We start from the raw sequence: 25406 nt of genomic DNA, 5'->3' as shown, positions 1-25406 counted from the left end.
GAAAATTGGTCACCAGTCGCAGCACTATATTGAGACAAACGTCCCGAGGCGCCTGTGGGTTGGTGACTTGGTGGGAGGACCTAAGTTCCCAAGTACGCAGAGAGATACCCCGATTCCTGACCGTTAAGCCGCGTTCACACCAGAGGTTTTCGGCTAGCCGAAAGATAAAAGATGAAAAAAACGAGCTGAAAAACGAGCTGAAACGAAAAAAAATTTCATCTTTCCAAAGACGAAACTTTCTAAACTTTTCGGCGCCGAAAAGTTTCAGCTAGCCGAAAAACGAAAGCTGAAAACTGAACAGCCAATCACAGCTTTCCATTTGATGCGCAATTAATTTTTGATATTAGGTCAACATCATCAATGCCAAATCTGTCTGCTGTCATTCTTTCAAGAAGTCGTGTGTTCCTCGTGATTTGTTTCGTGTTGTTGTTCATAGTTTCTGGAAAAAAATGCCCAAGTTAGTCGCAACTCATAATTACTCTCTTCTATTCCTACTTCCATTTTAATTTTAAGAAAAAAGAGAACTCACAATAATCACACACAAAAATCAGAAAATCTGCAGACGACACAAATAATTAAGTAGCAAAAAAAGTAATAAGCGCCATCTACCAAGATGAACAAATTTGTAGTGTGAATAGTCGAAGATGAAAACGAAATTTTGTCGTCTTTTGGTTTTCATCTTTCATCTTTCGGCTAGCCGAAAAACCTCTGGTGTGAACGCGGCTTTACTGTAGATTGCTATGTTTTTAAGCTATTCTGCTTTGTTGACTCGTAACTTAGCGTAAGAGTTAAAAGCTTCTTTGTCTTACTACTAGATGGCGCCACATCTCGGGTTAGCCCGAGAACCCCTTGAACCGTACCGAAACCCGTCCCGAAAAAAAAAATTCCTTAAAAGGCTGCCTGTTATCGGTTTTTTTTTCCTTTACCCGGGATCTGACCCGGGTTTTCATGACCCGGGCCACGGCCCTACTGGCTAATGCACCGAGTGCAGCCATCCGAAATCGACACATGTTGTGCAGTCTTGCAGAAACAACAAATTTTTTCACGACATCTATTGGCCAAATTATGAAACGACTGATGTGTTATGTCAAAACCAAGGAAATGCCTTGCCCGTACCATAGCCTGCCCGTACCCGTAGTTTCATCGGGTGTGCCTAAAATGCACGCAACGCGCCTGCGCGCCTGAACCCCCTAAACTGCGCGCAATCCCAGCGCGCTTGGACCACTAAAATGCGCGCCTTCATTTGCGCGCATTTCGCCCAAATTTGCGTGCATTTCTCCCAATTTTGTGCGCATTTCGCCCAAATTTGCGTGGATTATAGCAAAAGTAATTTAAAATTTCTTTAAAAAAACACAACTCGTTAGGGTGACGTGATGGTAGCCTACATGTATTCCACGTTTCATAAATGTTGCACACATACTGACATTAAAATTTTATTTTGCACAAATTCTGCAGAACCATTTAATATCTTCTGGGGTTTCAGGCCATAATTCACACTTGCGGTGGAACCATTCTTTACATCCGTCGCACTGGATGAGATCCCACGGTGGTTCTTTTCCTATAGCTTTTTTATCAGAAGCTGCACTTTTTTGTTTTCAACAGTTTTCACTGTTGCTATGCTAAAAAACTAAGTGGCTCTAATACTAGCGCCCATAGAATAAACTTCGAGAACATTATAATTTTATAATTTAGTTTATTTACTTATACATCATTTTTATTACACAGTGAAATAGGGGGTACACGATTTCATATTGCGCGCAAATGAAAGCGCGCATTTTAGTGGTCCACGCGCGCTGGGATTGCGCGCAGTTTAGGGGGTTCAGGCGCGCAGGCGCGTTGCGCGCATTTTAGGCACACCCAGTTTCATCCCATTATACGTGGTGTGACTGTTGACGGAAGTTTTCCCTGCGATTGATTTAATTTTTCTCGTCGCTGTTCATTCTCAATTCGATTTGAAACATGGCAGACCCAAAATATGCTGCATTACCTGGAATAGTAAAATAAAAATGTTTACCTTGTTGCTCTGATTTATGGGTGTAATAAGCAGGTATTTTATTAGGCGTATGACCAGCCTGATTACTATGAATCTGAAGATGTGTGTGAATCTTTTTCTAACCCTCTAAGTCAAGTAAGATCAAATGATGCGCATTCTTAATATATCATAACACATAACAATTCAATTTAGGATCAGAGTGATTGTGTTGAAAACCTCAATATGAATGTAATGGAATCATTTACTAAATTTAAAGGGTGTTGGTTGTCATCCCAAAAAGCAGACTTTTCAGGAAAAGTTGGTGTGAAACATAATTTGGGATATACTTCTTGGTAATTTTATGAAATAATATTTTTCCAATTCTTAAACATTTCTTATCTCTCTGTAGGAATGGACCCTATGAGTTGCAAGCAAATGGTGAAAAAGAATCTCCAATTCAAAAGTTGAATCGTTTGAAATGTGAAGTGAGCGAACTACAACAGGAAGTCGAACACTCTGTAACTATCTGTACCATTCAGAAGTTTGCCACAATGATCATGTTTTTTTTTTATAGCATTCTAACTCTGAGGAATTTGGCGACCCACAGAGCTTAGCTATGCAGGTTACTTTCCTTCAAAAGCAGTTAATGGATATTAAAATTGATGAAAGTGGATTCTCTAAAACAGAGGTTTCTACTAAAAGGTAATAAATTAAACAAATTATGACAGTTCCTTAATGCAACATTATCCAAATTGTTTAGCAGGAAAATATTTGATGATTTAGAAAGGGTTAGAAAAACAGTCCCTGATACTTTAGACCAAGGAACTTCCACATTAGATCCATCAAAGATTGTTTATCAACTGCAGTTCAAGCCACAACAAATTAAACTGGATCTTGCTTCCAGGGAAGCTAATATGTTGCAGAGGCTTGAAAAACTTGAAAGTTTATTTGGAGTCCCAGATAAAATGGTGACTAATTCTCAGTCATTAAGACATTTTCTTTAAGTGCAGGAAAGCAATGACACATTATTGTACAACTTTTAAATATCTTTACTAAATCTTTCAGCTGGAATTATTTGCTCACATTAATGTAGACATGATGTTTTACTTGGTTGTCATATTTTTAGAACCAACTATGTGCAGAAACAGGGCAAAAATCTGTGAGTGATGCTATTAGATTGATTAGTTCAAAGGTAGCTCTATTGGAACCAACTCATTTAGATCAGGTAATATTTTAAAACTTAGTCTGAATATTTAGTGAATGCATATATTTTCTCCTTTTTGTTCATTAGGTTGAAAGTAGGCTAACTGTTCTAATGCAAAAACTAAATGTTATTACAAAACAACATGGAATTGTCGAAGATTCCAGTTTGTCTGGCACGGTATGAATTGTCAGGATAATCTCTTTCTTTACGGCCATTTAAGTACAGAAAATCATTTATCTAGGTTAAAGAGCTATATGAAATGGTGAAGCAACTAGAGCCATTATTGTTACTTTTGCCATCAATTGTTGATCGATTGTCATCTTTGAAAGTACTTCATGACAGAGGTAATCGTTTTTCCGCTAAAAAAATCTTCTTTTGTTATGAACGTATATGTATATATATATATATATATTTTACATTTCAGCTCTCAACTTTTCGCAAACGGTCAGCCAAGTGGAAAACATGCAGACAAACTTAGACATAGCCATCCAGGATCAACTTCAATTATTAACTAATGTCCAGGAAGGACTGTCAATGAACATGCAAGCAATGAAAATGTCTGTCCAGAAATTAGATGAGAAGTTATCAAGCAAATGAATTTAAAAATTACTGCTAAGTCATAAATTACTTTGATTTGTTGTTTCAATCTATCATAAATAACCGGTAATGGGCAAGTCTATATTATTATTCAAGTTTCTCCTGCTTTTTTAGTGTTTTTTTTTTTAAATAGTTTTCATTTACCCGTACAAGTATTTTTATTTTTTATTTCCGAAAGTCTTCTAGAAAGCTTAAAAAGTTTGGTAAAATCTATTTTCCCCCGGCAGGCTTCGGGTAGCGCTCGGCCCGCGCCAGTCGGGGAACTTTTTAAGTCGATTTGGGTGCAGGATGATCTTCATCGGTGCGGTGATTTCGGTGCTCGGTGCGGTGATATCGGTGATCGGTGCCTTCCCCGATTACCAATGAATAGTGATCTAAATTGGGAGTTGCCCTGCGGTCAACAAGAATAAAATGTGACCCTAGTCACGTGATTCTCGTTGGCCTATCAGAACGCAAGATCACTGGTAAGACTAGCCACCTATGGCTAAAGCGGTGCTTTCGGTGCAGCACCGAAAAAAGAAATCCCCGCACTGAACTTCCCCGATTCATTTTATCGGTGAAGCTTAGCGGTGTCCCCGATTAGAATGTGATTTGGGCCGAGCCCTACGCGCTAGTGTCAAAATTGTCTATTTGCCCCGGCAGCAAAAAGAGGGCTGTGCCTAGGGCTCGGCCCCGGTTCTCGAAAACCCGGCTTACCCGCGGTTCGTCGCCAAAAAAAGTCGCCCATGAGCGATCCGGGTAGTCTATTTGCCAAAGTGGGTAGGCTGGGCGGATTTGATGGGCAAACCGGGAATACCCACCGCCATCTTGGAAAATGGCGGCTTGCAAAGCCCCAAGTTAAATTAAAAGGGAGGGTAGCAAACAAAAATTTTTTGTGGCGGGAAATTCAAAGGGCGTCACTATATTTCAGGGAAAAACTCGGGTAATCGGGTAGGAAATCGGGGATAACCGGGTTTTGAACCCTGGTAATGGAAACGGTTTTCGAAATTGTGTTACCCACATGGTACCCGGGTTGGTAGTGGGCACAAAGTCTTAGGAACCGTTACCCACCGGATCCATTTTTTTTTGCCGAGAAGACCTACCCATTCGCCCAAATACCTACCCATTGGACACGGGGCCGAGCCCTAGCTGTGCCCTTTGCGAAGCCTGTGCTGCAAAGACAGACGAATTCAATGTGTATTTAAAAATTAAAACCTAATCTGTATTACTTAAAATCCTAATCAAATGTATTTTAACATTTAAGAAACACAAAGAAATTTGACTCATAGTTGCTATTCTTATGTACTGGGTACTGCTTTTTATCGAAATTAAAATATCAAGTGAAATAAAATTAAATAACAAGCAAGCTACTTGTTATATAATTTTATTTTTTACTAGTCATTTTCTTTTACTTGAAGCAGGGGTCAGTGTTGACTCTTAAAGTAACAACTACTGTATTTTCCCGTAGTATCCACCTGATTGTGTTCACTGATTTAGGTGTGTAATACCTATTTATACACCAACGCCCCTGCTGCAGTGTTCTGTCGAATAAGCAAAAACTTGATTCGTTTTGTAAACGAATACGAATAACGAATAACGAATGAAAATGACGTTTTATTCGCGAATACGAATAATATTCGAATAACGAATAAATTTTAAAATATAATATCCAGAATCATAGACCCCTGGTTGCTCCACTATGGCTATTTTCCCTCTCAGAAAAGGGGTGCCCTCTTGCGAGAACACTATACGAAAAATGAGGATTTTAGGGCGGAGCGTAAGAGTAATTTTCCGCCTGGTGCGAGTGCCACCTGGCTATAAATGAGCCTGTGCCTGGAGTGAACACCAACGCACCCGCAAGAGGCACTCTCGTCTGGTAGAAAACGGGTTGCTGACCGTAGAACTCCAAAACAGTATAGAACTCCAAAAACAGTAGAACTCCAGAGACATTAGAACCCCCCTTTTTAAAAAATTTTAAAATAAAAAATTGCATCAAACAATTGAACTCCACTGTCCGACAATAGCACTCCACCGCCCGACAATAGAATCCAATGATTTAACATTATATTTAATGCACGACAGTAGAACCCCAACACCCGACAGTAGAACTCCTATGATAAAAAAAAATTATGTCTGACAATGGAACTCCAATCATTTAAACATAATTTTTTCGCCCGACAGTAGAACTCCACCACTTGACAGTAGAACTCTGCTGAATATCAACATAATAATTATCCCGGCTTTATTATATAAGAGTTAAGGGATAAGTAGGCTAAAAATTTTTCAAAAAATAAACTAATTGCTATAATTTTTCATGGCCGGAAAAATTGAAGAAAAGAAAAAAAGGGGATAACATCATAGAGTGTTAAGTCGTATATTCTTTGAAAAAAATGTTTAAATTTTTTATTTGTAGAAGTTGTGCCAGCAATTATTGGAGTGGGAACATAGAGTAGTTTTGTGGTGCCAGCATCCATGGTTGAGGGGGAAGGGCCATCCACGGTTGCGATGGCTGGATCATCCACGGTTGAGATGGATCATCCAGGGTTGAGATAGTTGGATCATCCACGGTTGTGGGGAGAAAGCCATGCACGGTTGAAGGGGAGGTATCATCTGTCTATTCATATCTACCCCTTGGCTGGGCCGACCATGGTGGAAGCGGCGGGAATTTTGGCGGTTGGGGTGGTGGTACTACTAATGGTTGAGGCGTCAGAATAGGAGAATTGGTGATGCTTATACAGTACCCACCACAAGTGTTAGAAAATGCGCGGATACCCGTAAGCCTCCGTGTAAATACCTCGCTGATTTGCGAGGTAAATACTGGGGATAGATTTTTTAATTTTTTTTTACAAATACATTTGTTGAAGATGTATTCGTGAAAAAAAAATCAGAACTGTACAAGCCTCCGCTGAGGCTGTACACCACTTTCCAGAAGTATTAGAAAATTTGTTTTTTGTGTGGATCTCTTATGGCGGGATGGATTTTTCCGGCGGCCATATCTTTTGTTCCGATTAAGATACGGAGCCGGGGATTTTTTTACAAATTGCCCATTGGGCACTTTATTCCACGACCGCGATTCGATAGTGATCCATGAACCCCTTCCCTATTTTTTTCGGCCGGGAAAAACGCGCATTCCATTCAAGGACTATTATTGTGTGTACAACGACACAGGGAAAATGTAGTATGACTTTTTCACACTGGGGGGGAAAAATCAGCCGCGCGGATATGTGTTCGCGACAAAGAAAGAGTTGCGCATTCCTTGCGCGCCATGGGGTAAAATAGAATTAAGCTTAAATTAGTAACAATTCTGTTTAAGGTTTACTTATGACAATGTTGTCGAAGGTTTACTACTTACACAGGTTGAGCTAAGCGCGATGATTGAGTCGAGTTGGTCTGTCCTTCACCACCCTTTTTCCTTTTCGGGCAACTGATTGCCGTATGACCTTTTGTTTTGCACTAAAGGGAAAAATACAATAAGTAAAAGAAAAAAATAATTTAAATACACAAAAATACTTACTACTATGCACTTCCAGACCTAAGCAAGAACACCCTGTTTCTTTTCTTCTTCCTTTTCTATTTTTGACCCGGCTATTGGAGATTGTTGTTGTGGCTGCAGCGTCGATGGTTGGCTTTCGTTCATAAAATAAACTTAGTGTTTCATTAATTGTGGATATTATTCGTTTAGGTCTTTAATTCTATTATTTTTCCATAAGTACACTTTAAATACAATTTCAAGTAGTATTTTGAATTTGTAGCCCCACATCAATTTATCCTCGAACCCGTTTGCCCCGTGATATGTCTGAACGGGTAGGGATTTCTGGTGAAACCGAGTGCCCCTATTACTATTTGAAAAACAATGTCTCATCATTTAAAAAATTGTAGTTGTCATTAAAAATAAAATCTGAAATCTTATTCGTTATTTTATAATTTTTAGTTTATATTAAGTCTGTTTATGTGTATATTTATTATATATTGACAAAATTTAATAGATGGAAATTTGTAATCGTAGAATGGAAATATGGCAACAGATGAAAAGGCACAGGTCTGCTGTGAAATGAGCATGGGGTAACCATTTACGCAACCAACGATTTCACGATCTCCACGAGGGTGGCCGACTGGTCCAGCAACAACTGTGTCTGCTTCCGGAGCAGGATTTCGGCGAGGGAGGCTAACAGGTCGAGCTATAACGGCAACAGCATCCCATGCAGGATTTTAGTGAGGATTGCCAACAGGTAAAACTATAACGGCAACAGTTTCCGGAGCAGGATTTCGGCGAGGGCGGTCAATAGGTCGAGCTATAACGGCAACAGCTTCAGCTTCCGCCGCAGGATTTCGGCGAGGGTGGCCAGCAGGTCGATACACCTTCAGCTTCTGGAGCAAGAATTCGGGTGGCCAACAGGTCGAGCAAAAACTAACGCTTGTCGGGGTAGAGGAGGATTTCGACGTGGTTGACCAGCTCTTTGTCTATAGCATGTCCAGGTAGAGCTCGTGGTACGATAACGAGGACGTTCAAGTTAGCCTGTTGTTGATTCCTCCGAGCTAGAGCCACAGGTAATTCCAATTGCAAATCTTATTTGATAATTTACTGGAAAAAATATTTAACACATTTACTTCTTCTAAAAAGTATTAAAGTTTGGTTAACCTCAGCAGGTTCGAAAGATGAAATTGATTGATGAAGGAATTCGTAGATTTCTATGAGACCGTCTTCCAAATCTCTCTCCCGTTAGATGATCAGCCGTTTCCTTTCCGCAACCCGTGTAGACAAGGGCTCCCGGCGAATATCTTCAGCTTGACTCAAAGCAATGAAGTCGAGCCGTGCAGTTTCTTCGCACTCTTGAAGGTGAACTGAAAAATATAGAATATAAAATGAAATCTGCATCATAAACATTTAGTTAATCTGGTGTACTATTAAAAATAAAATCCCAGAAATTCTGTCGGTGTCCGTGACAGCGCACATTGAACCAACGATTCCACGACTCCACGTCGTTGTTAGCTCGGTTCTTCTTGCCATGAACGCTGAATCGAGCTGGGGTTTGTGTTGCTAACCAATACTCTTCCTAATATTGGTAAAACACTGCAATGCTTCCGGAGTTTCTGGCAGCTCCAGTTACAAATCGGCAGCATTTTCACGTTGAATGGTCTAAGAAAGTGAAATAGATTAACATTTTGCGAAATGGGAAACCAAAAACCGGTGTTTTTTTCATACAACAAAAACAGCGGAAATCTGATCAACAGGAAGCAACACAAGGACAATCGTCATCTGGATGATTCTCTTTTTTAACGACCTGGACCTATAAGCGATGGTTAAACCCTCCCTGCATGCTCTGTTATAAACAGCCTGTTTGGTAGCTCCTCAGTTTAGCAGAGAAAAATCAAGTAGATTCTAGATGAGACATCCTTATGCTTGTATTGATGTCAAGGATACAGTTGGCTATAGTGTTGTAAGGAAAATAGCGTCACACCTTATGTGTGTGGCGAATACGGCAGTGTTGTAAGTACTTCAGAAAAGAGTTGGGACACACCTTATGAGTGAAGAGAATAAGACGACACGTCCGTCTAGGTAGGTTATAAAAATGCAAGAGAGAGACTATGTCCTATAATAGGGTCTACTACCCTTCCTAGCGTCTTCTTACGCGGGTTACGGGACAAAGAAACAGAACAGATGGGGGGGGGTAAAACAAAAGAAGGTCGTCAAACGGCTACGTAAAAAGGCCTCTAGTGGCCGCTACTACAAATAAGACAACCAATAAATTTAACTCTTCGCCGGAACACAGCCTAAGTGACAGAAAGAATAACATAATGTTATATAATTATGGTGTAGTTCACTAAATAATAAAAAAAATACATAGGGGAGACCAGGGATGCTTGGACTTTGGGGTTGAATGGTTCTTTGATGTGATTAAAACACCAGTTCTAAAAAAAAAATTGTTTTTGCACTTGCTTATTGCAAATTCCAAAAAAACTTGGGGGATGAATTTTCGTTAGTTAAAACGTCTTTGTTGTTTAGTGAGAAAAAAATTTAACAAATAGTGAAACCAACAACCACCAGTTTCCGCAGCAGGGAATGATGTTTGAAGAGAAACGATAATAGCTTCTTTAAGTCAGAAATAATGCGTTCACACGCAAAGCCTTGGACATTGTTAACTTCTACTACAACTCCAATATTGACTTCCGTCACGAGATTATAGAGGGGTGGCGTCTTCTCACTCATAAGAACATAGACTACTGGAAATGGCTAAGCCAGACATAATAGGAAGAAAATTATTTACTTGCAAATCAAATCAATGATTCAATATCCCTTACCTTTTTATACGCTTTACGATGAAGAGTGAAGAGTTTATAAAACAAATGAAGAACCGTTTTAAATGTTCCATCGGCTTGTATTTGTTTTGATCTGCGTAGGGTTCCCAAAAGAGCCATCGAAAGGAATATGAAGGCCGTTCCGGTATCGGTGGAAACACGGCTCCTAAAAAATTCAGTTGAACTGTCTAACGTTCTCCTGTAAACAAGAATTCTACTAGTTCTTATAATCTAATGATGCTGTGGAGTATGCAGAACGAGCTAGAGAAATTGTGAATGTAACCGAAATTCAAGGAGAAAGGAAAAACGGGATACTCTACAAGATCGAGCGGAATTTTTATCATCGTTTTAAAAGATTGTAAGCTTTAATCAGTTCAAATATCATTAATTTTTTTTACATGAAAACTATCTAATCTATACACTAATAATATTTTTCATTTCAGAAGGAATTCTGTATTATTTAGATGTCGTTGCTACAAAGCAAACCATTACCAAGCTCGTCTAATTCTAAAGGAGGGTGTCTATCGCACGTCCGGTCTACGAGTGTTGCAGACGTGTTATTCATCAACGGGCACCTGGAGGTCCTAAGAGGATATTCGAACAGCTTCGACACGATTATGAATTTGTTTAAAAATGTTATATTTTTTTTGCTATAACTATATTTATGTTCTAATCAGACGACTTGAGGTAATTGTTGGATTCGCCGTCGCTATTGAAAAAAGAATGCAGCGTTCTCAACAAGAAAATAAGTCACCTGGGTCATTCCACGTGAAATCTGCCAATCGATGGCGCGGTTAAAATTCCGATTTTTTTGCTTTTTTGTGGTTGGGTAAAGATAGGCAAAAAAACGACCCTGAAAGTTTCAGAATTTTCACTTAATTAGTTTAGGAGATATTTAAATATTAAAAATGAATTTTTTAATTTTGGCCTAAGCCATTGGATGTAAAATTAAATTTTACGTCGACATGTTATGTTTATTTTTTTTCTTTATTAAAATTTCCTTATTTTATGAAAACAAACCAAAAGAGGGTATACTTTCAAAATTAATTTCGAAAAAGGCGTTAAATTTAAGATAATGCGGATAATTTTAAAACAAAGAAGAGATGTTTTCGTAACATATCCAAGAATAGGAGAGGTGTTCTATTTTATTAGTGAGATATATTACAATTTATAAGCATTAGTTTTTGTGTTTTTGCCGCTTTATTTCATCCCCGAAGCAATTTAGCTCCCCTACGGTCGGCCATTTTGGGAGGGGAGTTTTACGGAGTTGTAGTAAATACGACCTTGAAGGAAAAGCCACATTTTTTGAAGTTCTTGTATTTCCAACTCTCCTCCCAAAATGACCCTCTTTTGGTTTGTTTTCATAAAATAACGAAATTTTAATAAGCAAACAAAATAATAAAAAAACATAACATGTCGACGTAAAATTAAATTTTACATCCAATGGCTTAGGCCCTATTAAAATTGAACCAGAAAAAACGACACAGTTAAAGAAAAAAAAATTATTTTTCTCTATCTCACGGGAAAAAAATTAAATTTTAACATTTAAATATATCCTAAAAAAATTAAGCGACAATAAAAAAATTTTCAGGGTCAAAAAACGGAATTTTGACCGCGCCATCGATTGGCAGATTTCACGTGGAACGACCCAACTGTTCCAAGTGTTGCAGACGGCCCCGTCTGTCTCCTTACTCCACCTATGAGTCCCTTTCTGTATTGTTTGGGTGCCCTGAGGGCCCTTGTGATTGTCCCTTGTGACCGTCAATTGGCGTGACTGTCACGTAAGCCGGCTGGCGCACGAGAAAGAGGGTTAGACCTGGCGTAGCAGTTGAGACAAGTGTGTCTCCGTAAGTCTTACTGTCGTAAGCAAGTTTAAGAAAGAGCTTTGGCCAATACCTGGCTCCTTCGCGTGCATTGTGTTTCTTGTGTTTAATATATTCGTGTAAGCACCCTAATTCATTTGTCGTGTACTTATTTATTCGTGTAATTTAAACAATCTGATTAGTCGAATCCGCTCGTCGGCTGAACAGATTGCAACATTTGGTGTCAGAAGTCGGGCACGGGCCATTGAATAGCTCTCATTTTTTGTTGTTTTTTTTCTTCTCCTCTCTCTCTTTGTAAAATTTTCTTTGTAAGAGCTGCCCGTGCGAAATTCACGTAGTTTTTTTTTCCTTTTTTTTCTTGTCGCGTCACCAGCCCCCTCCCCCAAATTTTTCACATCCTTTTTTTTGGGTTGAAAACGCCCCCTCCCAACCCCCCAACTTTTCGCGCGTAAAACCACGTGGCCCGTTGAGGCCTGGGAATAATTCGTGTCATTTTGTGTGTGTGTGTGTGTGTGTATGTGTGGCTTATATAATCTGCGTGATAGCCGCCATTTCTTTTTCTTCTTTCGCGTTAATACTGTCGCGGGTGAAAAGGGATATTGGTTATCTCTTCGCAGATATGAGTCATCCGCTCCTTGGACAAAGCTGCGATCGTGGTGAAGAAATTATCGGGAGAAGTCCGCTCCAAGAAAGATACGCAGATATGCAGTCCGGAAGGGGAGTAATTCGCGCGACGGTATAAAACGCTGCCCTGAATCTGCGTTAGATGAGTCTCCATCGGGTGAGCTCCCGGAGCTAGGCTCCGTAGGAGTAGTTCCCTGGAGTCTTCAGACGCTCTCCGAGTTTGGTATGGTCATCCCTTATTGTTATTAGTTAAAAGTGAATAATTGTCTAGAATTTAAGTCATCACTTGTTGTATTCGTGTATTCTTGTTCCAATACAACTCGTGCGACAATACGCTTTTTGCTCCGGTATTGAGCAGAGTTGGTATTATCTCGTTTCTTTTGCTCTAGTATTGAGCAGAATCAGTATTGATTCTGTCCTTTTTTGTTTTGTTTTGTTTTTTTTTTCTTTCCCCGATCACGTTGTCCAGTTGTCGTGTGTCGTAACGGCAACCACCACCCGTATCTGTATTTCGTTTATTTATTTATTAATTTTTTCTTTTTTTAGTATATTTAACTAACATTTGGTAGTAAGTAAGTGTGTGGAGTCCTATCGATTGGTCTTGGGCAATCATATGCCGCCTAAGCGTACAGATTCTTCAGTGCCATTTCAAATAGCAACGCGTTCAAGCACCAGGACGGTAGCCACGCCGTTTAAACCTGCACGAGTAGTAGTGCCGACCACACAAATACCGTCACCGTCCCTGCGTGGTGGCGTGAGTAGGCTCACTTATAATTTACCAGTTTCAGCAACTGCAGTTTCAAGGGTACCAGACATGGCGCTGCCCCAGGATCTAATTGATGCGCTGAGAAATCTCACGACGGCAATGGGCCAAGATCGACTAGCTGCCCAAACTCAGGCGGCAGATCTTTTGAACGCGTTGGACCAACAGCGTCAACAATCGGCGAACTTGGTGCAACAGCTGGCCAACAATGCAGCAGCCGGACAGAACCAGCAGCAACTATGGAACGCCGTTTGTAGCAGCGAAACAGACACCCCTTTTTTTCTTTCGCACCCCTCTTTGTCTCGTTGTCTGCTTTAGTCGTCTGCTAACCGTTGCCAGGTAATCCTCCCGCAGCGTTTATTTTTTTGAATTTAAGTTATTAAATCCACTTTATAATTAGATATTTATTACTTCTATTTAATTTTAATATTTTTTCGAATTTATTAGTATCTCCCTTTTACTTAATTTTCATATATTTGTGAACAAAACAACACCAGCCCACACAGCTGACTGCTCAGGGCTCACAACAGTCGGAAGCCATTCACCGAGCCATTCACGTGCTCATTGTAATTATCAGAAGGAGCATGCAGTTTTAACTGTGGCTTACCTGTAGTCCAGGAGTGATTATTCTTATAGAAATTTCATTAAAATATAAGATAAATTGTGATTTCAACATCGAGGAAGAACCGTGTTCTTTTTGGAAAGCATTAAGGCTTTTTGTGTTCCTGTCAACTATTGGGCAAGTAATTTTACAACAAATTTATTTCTTTCATTCTTGTAATCCTAATGTTTTCATTGTTAACAGCTTGTCACTTTTCAAGACACCAGTTATCATCAGTGTTATACTTTTTATTTGTGACAACTACTGGCCTGGTAATTTCAGTTAATGTGGTTTCGATTCCTTCATGTCGTCTAATTTAAATGTCTTCTTTGGGTATCAGCTTGCTTTTTAGTGATGGAACCAATGAATATTCCAATATCTCATGAAAAACTTTTACAACTTGTTGACTGGGATTTTTCAGTAAAACAAATGGCAAAATGGTTTGGTGTGTCCCGCTGGACAATACTCAGAAAACTAAAGCAATTCAAAATTTCTCGAAAGAAATTTTCTAATATTGATGATTGTGACCTCATGCAAGTCATAGCAAATGTCTTGGCTGATAAACCAAATATGGGTAATTTTATATTTAAATTTAATTTCCGTGGTTCCATTTAAATTGTTTGATTTTACTTTGCAGGAGGAGATGTATATCTGAGACACCACCTCAAAACAAATGTAGGTGTCTTTGTCCAACGATGGCGTATAAGAAAATGTGTTCATGAAATCTTTGGATCCCAGCCAAGAGCCAAGAATACAATCAAGAGAAGACGTTATCAAGTGCGAGCTCCGTTGTCTATGGTACATTTGGACACTCATCATAAACTCATTAGATGGAGGTTTGTTGTTGTTGGAGCAGTTGACGGGTTTTCTCGAAAAATATTTTGTATGAAGTTAGACACCAATAATAAAGCTAAAACGGTCTTGAAGCATTTTCTAACCGGTGTCAAAGAACTTGGTCTGCCATCACGAGTAAGGTATCAATTTCCTCCCGTGATTCCAACTCAATTTTGTTCTAAATACTTCTTTCTTCTAAAACTGACAAAGGAAAGGAGAATGTTGGTGTTGCTCATTTGATGTTCCTTACAAGGGGTGGTAATCGGGCCAGTTTCATCAGCGGTCGGTCAGTTCAAAACACCAGAATTGAACGAATATGGAGGGAAGTGTTACGTGTTGCCCTATCCCCTTTCAGAGAATTGTTCTAGTAAGTTTTCTAAATATGTTCTGTGAAGGAAACGAATGTGGTTTTTAATGCTCACTTAATTTCAGTCTTATGGAAGTTGAAGGAATCCTGGACGTTTCGAACAACATGGACATATTTTCACTACATTTTGTTTTCCGATCCCTGATTGAAAAATCTTTAGATGAATTCTGTGCTATGTGGGACTCCCACAAACTCCGCACCGAGGGTTTATCTCCCATTCAACTATTCACTTTAGGAATAGAAGAATTGAAAAGACGATCCTTGGTAGACGGGAAAAGCTATACAGAATTGCAGCAATTTGATGTCGACATGCAACTTGTAAATACCATACAAAATCATCGCATCAGAGGAGTTCGTGGTGTCAAAGTGCCTGATATTGTCTGTCCATCTGAAGATACCTTGGCGGAATTGAGAAACCATTTCCCAATCACTAAAATTACATTTGAAAATTCCGTAGAAACGTACCTTTCCTTCCGCTATGTACTGAACGCAATGAGTAACGTTTAGATGTTATGTATGGTACTGTTCTCATAATATACGGGAAATCGATGAAAAATTCAGTGTTCGTATTTCAACACCTTTGACTTCATTTACACTTTTAAGAAAACCTTTATATTTTCTTTACTTTCTGTTCAAGTAAAGTGTGCTGAAATAGTAAATATGATAATAGAGAATAACCAAATTGGGTAGCTAGTGAACATTAGCATGTAGATAAAACTGGTAGATTGTGTTCCGGTGTGACCTGCTGTTTAAAGACTTCGTGGAAAACTGCTGCCCTTAAGATTCTGTGACTCTTGACAATACAATAGGATCGTTACGGACTCTACAGAACAGTGCTAGAAAAATTTTTGATGTTACATATTCTTCAAATGGCTAAAAGGGTTGATGTGAAGTGAATGGGCTGTTTTTCAAAGCCAAAAAATTAATACAAAGAGCGGCGGTTTAATTAAGATTCCTTGGAAGCCATAGAAATAACTTTACATTTTATTCCATGAGTTACGATATTTCCCGTCATTAGTTGTCGAAAGTTATTTTACACCAAAACAAAACACCGGGTGATACGCCGGTGTTAAATATGGGAAGCAAAGAAATTTACGCTTCTTATTTATTTCCTCAATCCGCATTCTCAGAAAATGTCAACAAATAGATTATTAGTGATCATCTCTTTTGGTGGTTCAACGTTCTCATCATAATATTTTTGTAATTTTCTGCCGAAGGGCGAGTACACACATGTGAGTCTTTATTAGTTTTCTTTAGCGATCTTGAATTTATACACTCCTGTTAATGTATCAAGATAGAGCACTTTTCCCACCACCCCCTCCCCCCAACATACATCCGTGCGTTGACTTTTATTCGTTTGTAGCCTACTTCTCTTTTCCATGCGTGTCGTTTCTCATCATCTTTATCCCGCGTCTCCCCACCATCTTCTAAACGCTCACTGGGTCAGAAAACAAACAAATTTTTATACCTATACGATTAAACAAGAGATTCTTCCATGCGGAAGTTCTTTTTTTCATTTTCCCGTTACATTTAATCGAAATATGATTGTTTTTTTCAGAAATATTCAATGGTATTTTTCTGACCGCGTCGGAATATCCCAGCATGCGGGATTTTGATACTGCCTGGGATGAATAACATCTTGCTTCTTTCAATCATTCATTCCAAAAACAGTGATGGGGACATTGCTATAATGGAACAGTTTTTCTGTGTGGGGTCCTCCTACGTTGATTATCATAAAGAGTGAACGACTAACTGCTGAACGTATTTTTTTCCCCTAATGGTTTTTAAGAGCAAGAACAGCATGGGGTTTTTCACGTGGCATTGGCGTGAACACCTCTCTCGCTACTTGTTCTTTTTCTTCGTCTGTAGGGATCGCGGAAGAAAATAAAATACGGATGATATAGGGCATAACAGCGAAATAATAAACATAAAAGCAACACTACGTTTCAAATTCACAAAAGAAAAAAACTTAAGTAGGTAAGAAAGCAGATGGCCCTTAGTAGAGTTGTTTGAAAACTACGTGCTATTCAGGACTCTTTTCAATCCATAAGGAGTGGAAAATGATGAGACACACAATCAGCGCTGCCTTTATCAATCTGGTAGCTGTTCCTCGTCATATCTTGGATCACATTTCGAAAGTCCGAATACCAAAATATTAAGCTTTCAGATATATACGTTCAATTTAAAAGAAATGGCATTTATCGAATCTACTTTTTCCAAATGTTTACTTGTAAGAAATCACTATAACTTCTCCGGAATATCTTTAAATATTATTACGGCCACTGTAGACTTCATTGATGCATTTTTGTAATAGTTAAAAAACGCAAAATGTGGTTCAGTTCGTTGTATTGTTAAACAAACACGAGCCGAATCTTCCGCAATAACTAGATTATATAAAAACATTCAAACAAAACGGTTAAAGTTAAAAACACACATCCTGGTAATTGCAGCAATGAAGAACTTGCAATTGAATAGTGGCAATGTGATAATTGAATTACATAAAATTTGGCCTGGTGTAAACTGGCTCTGAATTAATAGCATCACATTCATGGAAGTTAAGCATTATTTTTCTCAGAGCACTTCAAGTGGTGTTCAAATCGCTTTGAAACATTAATGTAATTATTGCATATTGAACATCGAACTCTTTCCTCCCGATCAGCGATATCAATTTCCTCGTAAGGGACGACATACATTGTGCTAGTTTTTGTCGGAGCTTTCTAAAAAAAATGTAAGATAACGAAAATGAATTCGACTTTGAAATTGTTACATATACCTGTAAGAGCTGAGCCATTGCCGGTACTTCTTTAAAGACAGGTTCTAGAACTTTATCTCCTCTTTTCAATCTACATGCAATGATGAAGTCTCCCTTTAAAGACGGAAAGTTTCTATGCACAAGGAAAAAATATTTATGGTCACAGAAAAATATGTTTAACAAGAATAAATTATTGCTTACGAGTGAATCAGATTTTTCATTTCTTTGCCTGATTGGTTCAGGGGAACTTCAATAACTTTTGAACCCAAACCAGCGTTCGATAATTTTATTTCTTCCTGGTCTTCCGGGATTCGAATGGGAAACTCCAACTTTCTTAAACAATAGAATTCCACGTGTTGACACTTGACAGTCGATTTCCCAATTGAAAGTTTTCCTATAGAAAAGGAAACAACTCATGTTTAATGCGTATTGAGATAATCGTATCAATTTTAAATGTATACCGTTTTGGGTGTATGAACCGTAACTTGAGTTTACATCTTTCTTTGATTCTTTCACAAGGTCCTTTAGTGATCGATTAACCATCTGACTGTATTTTGGCCCGGGAAAATCAGGCGAAGAAGAACGAGATCGGTTGTGGTAAGATGGGGACCCGTTGTCAGAATATGAGGAACTGGATACATTGGATAATCTTCTCTTGTCGATAGGAGAGCGGCTTCGATGATCTTTCTTTTTTGAGTTGTGAGAATTGCGACTATCCAAATTTCTGCGACGATCATAACGTTCAATTTCAGATTTGACAAATGGATTCTTTTCCTTCCTTCCATGACGAGAATCGCGTTTAGTTTCATATGTACGACGTTGACTGTTTCCATTTTGAGATTTCACAGAAGAGCGAGAACCTTCATTCTCGCGAACATGAAAATATTGGCGATCTGTTGAAGTTTTGCGGTTTTCAACGGAAGAGTGGTAAGAAGAAATCGGCTGAGAATCTAGTTTTGATGAACCTCCGCGGCTTTCATGGTTTGGTGTGGAAGACCTAATGATTGGAGAATGGCTTTCAGTATGTTGGGTCATTCCAACGTTCTGACGAGCACGGAATGTTCTTGAAGTTGTGGGGTATTTTGCTTCGTCTTGTGATTCCTTTAACCAGTCATCATCGTATGTGTGTGCAGTCTTTTCTGTGGAAACAGCTTTTCGAATGCCTTGTTTGGGATGACACTCTGTTAGCTTGCCCAGATAACTTTCTTTTTTCTTTGTTTCTTCCTTAGCATCTTTCTTCTTTCTTGTTTCATCTGTTTGTGGAGATGCAGATCTAGAATTTGTGTGAAGTTGTTCATCAAGTGATTCATTTAATGAGTAAGGAGACAAAGACGTGGACAGATTGAGTCTTGAATTCACTTTTTCTTCACTTTCTTTTTCATCATCTGGATATTTTCTTCATCTGAAGAAAGTTTACTGAGCGATGTGATTCTCCTATCAAATTCCTTATATCAAATTCCTTAGAGTTATTCTTCGAATAACTGTGTTCATCTGGCTTTTCTGTAAGAAACACACAGAATGGTTAGCACTTGAAAAATGATGAAATGGGCAAGAATGAGTGAGTACGACTTACTTATTTCATAAATGGTGTGAGAAAGAACACCAGCATTGAACTGCCTTTCGCAAAGCAAAACAAATTTCTTATGTTCTTCTTCATCGTCGATAAGGCGTTCAACAAAATCCAGGTGAAGTGGCATGTTTAGCAATGTTTCACACGTGGGTAACTTGATCACCATACGAACTAAAGTATCTTTCTTCCAGCTCATTTTACTTCTAAGATAGGAAGACTTCGTAGTCCTAATTGAAAATTAATGATTCCAATTCACATGACTTTTACAAAAATAAAGTTAAATCAAAGTTTTACGCAATTAAAACTGCATGCTCCTTCTGATAATTACAATGAGCACGTGAATGGCTCGGTGAATGGCTTCCGACTGTTGTGAGCCCTGAGCAGTCAGCTGTGTGGGCTGGTGTTGTTTTTTTCACAAATATATTAAAATTAAGTAAAAGGGAGATACTAATAAATGCGAAAAAATATTAAAATTAAATAGAAGTAATAAATATCTAATTATAAAGTGGATTTAATAACTTGAATTCAAAAAAATAAACGCTGCGGGAGGATTACCTGGCAACGGTTAGCAGACGACTAAAGCAGACAACGAGACAAAGAGGGGTGCGAAAGAAAAAAAGGGGTGTCTGTTTCGCTGCTACAAACGGCGTTCCATAAGCAACAGCACAATCTTCCCCAAGCTCCAGTTTTACCCATTCCACGTATAGCAAATGCGGCTGTCGACTCCATTCCATGCTTTGAAGGTAAGCTGATGGATTTTCCGCAAGATTTTATTGATTTCGTTGATAGAGTAGCCGTGGCCGAGGGCTGGACAGATGCGCAGCGCATTCAAGTAGCAGCAAGACGTCTGCTAAAAACAGCGTTGGATTGGCACATCCACATAGGCCACACCCACGCAACTTGGAATAATTGGTCGCTGGCATTCACGGCGAATTTTTCACCTCGATTGCACGTGAGTGAATGGCTCCATCTAGTGGAAGATAGGCGGCAGAAAAACGGCGAGTCGGGTATAGAGTACGCTTTGGACAAGCATAAGGTATTGCGTGTTGCCCCTATCCCACTTAACGAGGAGAAGATGGTTGCATTTTGATAGATGGCCTCGCAAGTTGGCAACATGTGGCCGCCATGACAGCGAACCGTCCAGCCAACGTCACGGAGTTTATTCAGAGGATAAGGGAACTAGAGACTCTTGGCGTTGCGTCTCGCTTGGTACCTCCACCAGCACATGGACCAGTGGCGCCACCTTGGGCTCCACCAGTGGTTCCACCAGCGGCTCCGACAGCAACCCCACCAATGGCGCCATCTAGCACTCCTGATTTAAACACCACTCTAACAGCATTTGGCAACCAGCTGGTTAACCAACTGACTGCACAGTTCAACAAGATGACAATAGGGAGTCGTGGTACCGGTGGTGGAGGAGGCGGAGGTGATCGTGGTGGAAGAAGCGGAGGTGATCGTAGCGGAGGAGGATGGGTCGACCCTAGCAAACGGAAATGCTACAACTGCGGGGTGGTTGGCCACATCTCCCGTCACTGCCCAGCAAAGTCGGGAAAAGGACCGACCGGAAGTAAGGAGCAAGGCCTATGCTAACCGGTTATGCACGCCTTCCTTGTCGTCCCCAGCTTCCACTGGTTAAGGTATTCATAGAAAATATTGGTGAAGTGACTGGCCTGGTTGATTCAGGCGCTAGTTTGTCTGCTATAAGACTTAGTGTAGTAGGGAATGTTTTGGATCCTAATCGTAAGAAACCTTTTGTTAATCTAACTGGGGTGGATGATAAAAAGTCATTGTTGATTCTTTTTGCTCTTTAAAAGTAAAATGTGAAAATAAAGTGGTTGAGTTAAATGAAGTAGCTGTAGTTAAAAATTGTCCATTTGCATTGATTCTTGGGGTAGATTGGATTTTGAAAAGTAAATCAAACTTGATTGTATAAGATGGTAAAATTGTTTTAAAATCTCATGATTCAAACAGACCAAAAGATAAGAAAGTTCGTTTTGCTGGCATTGAAGAACAAAATATTTGTAGTAAAGAGGACGATGAGAACATTTTTTTTGTGTCTGACGAGCTGATTGATTCTTTAAAGGTAGAGAATAAAACAAAAAGGTGCCCTCGTGTGATAGGCACAGAAGTTAAAGTTGTGGAATCAGCTGTTATACCAGCAGAGTCTCTTTGTTTTGTAAAAGCTAAAATTTCTAAAGAATTCACTGGTAATGTTATCGTCAGGCCAAATATGTGTGCTCATCCTGGTATGGAATGGGTTATTCCATCCTGTGTGGTAAAAGTGTCAGCGGGAAAACTTAAAATCCCCGTATTAAATATGAAAATGTCATCTCTTGTGTTACGTCGTAAAGGTTTTATAGCGTATGTAGATACTGATTTCGATCACAACATGGTAGTCGTCGGGCAAGAAGAACAGCCAGAAAATCCTGTTTGCTCCTTCAACAATGCTGTTCAACCCGATGAGAAGTGAGAAGCTGAAGATCTTGATGGACGCTCGCGTAGGCGAAAACTTGTCGGAAGAAGAGAGGAGTGCCGTTTTCGAGCTCTTGAGCAAACATCTACTGTGTTTTCCCTCAGCAGATGGCGAACTGGGATTTACAAACATGGCGGAGCATTCCATTGACACTGGCGACACTCAACCAATTAGTTGCGTACCGTATCGCGTATCAGCTGTGGAGCGAAGGATCATAATTGAAAAAGTCACCGATATGCTGAAACAAGGTATCATCCGTCCATCATTTAGTCCCTGGGCAGCACCGGTAGTACTGGTAAAGAAAAAATCAGGTGACTTTAGGTTCTGTATTGACTTTAGACGTTTAAACGCAGTGACAAAAAGAGATGTTTACCCTTTACCCCGATTGGATGACGTTTTTGATCGTCTTGCTGGTGCTAAATATTTTTCCAGTTTAGACCTGATGAGTGGTTATTGGCAGGTACCTGTTGCCTCCGCTGATACGTGTAAAACAGCGTTTGTCACTCCAGATGGATTGTATGAGTTTCTTCGTTTGCCGTTTGGACTGAATAATGCACCGTCCACATTTCAACGGTTGATGGATCGAGTGTTAGCTCGCCTTAAGTGGCAAATGTGTCTCGTTTATTTAGACGATGTGTTAGTTTTTGGAAGAACGTTCGACGAGCATCAGAAAAGACTTGAGTGTGTCCTAATGGCTTTGGAGAAAGCTGGATTAACCTTAAACGTTTCTAAATGTATTTTTGCGACAAACAGAATTTTTCATTTAGGTCACACCATTGATGAGTACGGAATCCAGCCAGACCCGGGAAAAATTAGAGCTCTAGTTAACTTTAAAATTAATAACGTTAAAACGTTGAGAGCCTTTCTAGGCCTCGCGTCCTTCTATCGTCGTTTTGTTCCAGATTTTGCTACAGTAGCACATCCGCTGCACAGCCTTTTGAAAAAGAATTCCGTATGGAGCTGGACAGAAGCCCAAGAGTCTGCAAAAGCTGAGTTAGTTGGCCGTTTGGTGTCGTCCCCTGTACTGGCACACTTCGACCAAAACATCGATGTAGTTATACAAACAGACGCCAGTCTGGTGGGCCTTGGGGCCGTTTTAATGCAAGATGCTGGAGATGGACCACGTCCAGTCGCGTTTATCAGCCGGAAACTTACCGACGCGGAAAGTAAGTATCATGCTAATGAGCTAGAATGTTTAGCAATTGTTTGGGCATTTAAAAAATTACGTTCGAATGTGTATGGTAGACGATTTTCTGTCTGTACAGATAGCTCAGCTGTTCGATGGCTATGGTCTAAGAAAGAGGTTACTGGCAAATTCGCCAGATGGATTTTGGCTCTTCAAGAGTACGATTTTGAAATTCGCCACATTAAAGGAGTAAATAATTTGGTGGCTGATGCCCTATCGCGTAACCCTGATGAATCCTGTATTGGAACCAGTGGCTCCGCGATCGGTCATGTAGTTTGTGTACTTGACAGTAGATGGCCTGTGGGCATGAATAATACAGAATTGGCATTCCAACAACAACTGGATAGCCAATTGCGTCCCATTATAACCTGTCTTAATTCAAAAGTACCGGGTAAAATTGCAGAACAGTTTAAAATTCATGGGAAAATTTTGTATAGGAGAAATCCCTCCCAGGGGCGTAAATTTTTGCTTTGTGTTCCGTCAATTTTAAGGAGAAAGATAATAGAGTTTTCGCATGATGACCCCTCCTCTAGCCATATGGGAATAGACAAAACAATTGCAAGAGTGTCTGAACGTTATTGGTGGCCGAAATTTCGGTCAAGCGTCCGTAAATATGTTATGTCTTGTAATTATTGTCAATTTCATAAATGTATCCCTGGATTACCCGCTGGTCAACTCCAACCCATTCCACCGCCAGATCGTCCGTTTCACACCGTCGGTATGGATCATCTCGGGCCATTTAAGTCAACGTCAGAAGGCAAGAAGCATATTATAGTGGCTATCGATTATTTAACGAAATATGTAGAAGCAGCGGCAGTGGCCGACACGTCGACAGCATTGGTTGCAGACTTTGTGAGAGACCAAATCAACTTTCGCCATGGTGGAACGACTCGGATAATCAGGGATCAAGGCACTGCCTTTTCCTCTCATCTGATGGAAAAGAAAGTCAACGAATGGAAGACCCAGCACGTTTTTGCAACCGCAGAGCATCCACAAACATCTGGACTTGTTGAGCGAGTCAACAGAACGATGACGCTCGCACTAGCTGCCTACGTTAACACGGATCATGACGACTGGGATCACCATTTGCCAGCAGCAATCTTCGCCATCAATACGGCAAGGCAAAGTACAACCGAGATATCACCGTTCCAACTGGTGTATGGCCGCCTGCCCTTCACTGCCCTAGAGAACGAGTTTCCGTGGCCAAAAGAACGACCAGAATCTTTCAACGTCTTCCTGTCTCGAGTTGAGGAGCTTAGAGACGCGGCCCGAATGAACATAGTAAAAAAACAGGAGAAAGTGAAGCGCCTGGTGGGTCTTCAGCGCAGAGTAGTGAAGGATCTCTGCCCAGGAGAGTTGGTGCTTGTTCGTAGGAAGTTGAAGAAGAAAAACAAAACTAAGAAGCTGTTACCAAAGTACGTTGGTCCTTTTCAAGTCGTTAAAAAGGTGTGCCCTACTACATATCTGGTTGAAGACCTGCCTGCACGGCGAAAAAAGAAGAGGTTTCGTCGTTTTAACGCTCATGTCGTCCAAATCCGCAAGTTCCATCCAAGAGAGGATCCTGAGTGGGACGATTGGCCAGACGAGCCCGACGATCCAGATGAAAGCTTGGTCCAGCAAGCGGATGAGGAAGATAATGTGGTGGCACCATCACTCGCCATTTCACCAATCGATCCTCCGAATGAAGTCGTGGCTCCTCCCCCTCCAACGAAAACGAGAGCTGGAAGGACAATAGTACCCCCTAGTTGGTTGAAAAATTTTGTAAAATAACCCTGAAGCATTTCATTTTTGTTTTCTTGGCTTTGCCATTATTGTTTTTTTTTCTTTTTTGTCTGTTAGCTTAATAGCTTTTGCCCGTCTATTCCCCCCCCCACCCGATCCATCTCCATAAGTTTAGTTTTTTTATATTTATTTTTTTTTGGGTGAGATAGAAGTAGGGGAATGGAAAGGTTAGACTTAAGGTCCCCAATCTCGTATTGACTATTTATTTGTTTGTTTCTATTTGACAAATTGCGTGTGTGTCTTTTGTAAATAGTTTTGTTGTCCTATTTGAAGATTTGTGTCAAATCGAGTCAGGAAGGGCCGAATGTTGCAGACGGCCCGTCTGTCTCCTTACTCCACCTATGAGTCCCTTTCTGTATTGTTTGGGAGCCCTGAGGGCCCTTGTGATTGTCCCTTGTGACCGTCAGTTGGCGTGACTGTCACGTAAGCCGGCCGGCGCACGAGAAAGAGGGTTAGACCTGGCGTAGCAGTTGAGACAAGTGTGTCTCCGTAAGTCTTACTGTCGTAAGCAAGTTTAAGAGAGAGCTTTGGCCAATACCTGGCTCCTTCGCGTGCATTGTGTTTCTTGTGTTTAATATATTC

At 40.0% G+C, this 25406-nt stretch overlaps 3 protein-coding genes, 1 long non-coding RNA gene and 1 pseudogene across 5 annotated transcripts; 3 read left to right on the top strand and 2 right to left on the bottom strand.

The window, feature by feature from the left end:
* Positions 1–1836: 1836 nt before the first annotated feature.
* LOC116915841 (dynactin subunit 2) lies at positions 1837–3855 on the top strand. 2 transcript variants are annotated; one of them, XM_032920975.2, is made up of 10 exons: positions 1837–1995; positions 2060–2128; positions 2186–2325; positions 2382–2490; positions 2547–2674; positions 2736–2940; positions 3099–3197; positions 3264–3353; positions 3418–3520; positions 3601–3855. In XM_032920975.2, the coding sequence occupies exons 1-10, from the start codon at positions 1960–1962 to the stop codon at positions 3771–3773; spliced, it is 1152 nt and encodes a 383-aa protein (XP_032776866.1). In that variant the 5' UTR covers positions 1837–1959; the 3' UTR covers positions 3774–3855. The 2 variants fall into 2 exon arrangements, with proteins under 2 accessions (XP_032776866.1, XP_032776865.1); XM_032920974.2 differs by having other exon boundaries at positions 1838–1995; positions 2733–2940.
* A 4617-nt stretch (positions 3856–8472) lies between these two features.
* LOC116917759 lies at positions 8473–10393 on the bottom strand (annotated as a pseudogene).
* A 3656-nt stretch (positions 10394–14049) lies between these two features.
* LOC123469666 lies at positions 14050–14828 on the top strand. The gene is made up of 3 exons (XR_006642957.1): positions 14050–14132; positions 14201–14434; positions 14498–14828. It is a non-coding gene; the product is annotated as an uncharacterized LOC123469666 (long non-coding RNA).
* Positions 14829–17616: 2788 nt separating this feature from the next.
* Positions 17617–20117, bottom strand: LOC123469830. The gene is given in 8 exon segments (XM_045169177.1): positions 17617–17778; positions 17835–17946; positions 18015–18207; positions 18275–19201; positions 19204–19263; positions 19266–19313; positions 19387–19610; positions 19939–20117. Coding segments are annotated over 8 exon segments (1905 nt in total).
* Positions 20118–21986: 1869 nt separating this feature from the next.
* On the top strand, positions 21987–24812 carry LOC123469829. Its single transcript, XM_045169176.1, has 6 exons — positions 21987–22104; positions 22210–22492; positions 22610–23022; positions 23122–23319; positions 23686–23782; positions 23984–24812. Exons 1-6 carry the CDS (start codon positions 21987–21989, stop codon positions 24810–24812), a joined length of 1938 nt encoding a protein of 645 aa, XP_045025111.1.
* Positions 24813–25406: the final 594 nt, after the last annotated feature.

The sequence above is a fragment of the Daphnia magna genome, linkage group LG2 (assembly GCF_020631705.1).
Source record: "Daphnia magna isolate NIES linkage group LG2, ASM2063170v1.1, whole genome shotgun sequence".
NCBI lineage: Eukaryota > Metazoa > Arthropoda > Branchiopoda > Diplostraca > Daphniidae > Daphnia > Daphnia magna.
The sequence above is the reverse complement of the archived record's forward strand: the minus strand, read 5'-3'. Positions and strand labels throughout refer to the sequence as shown.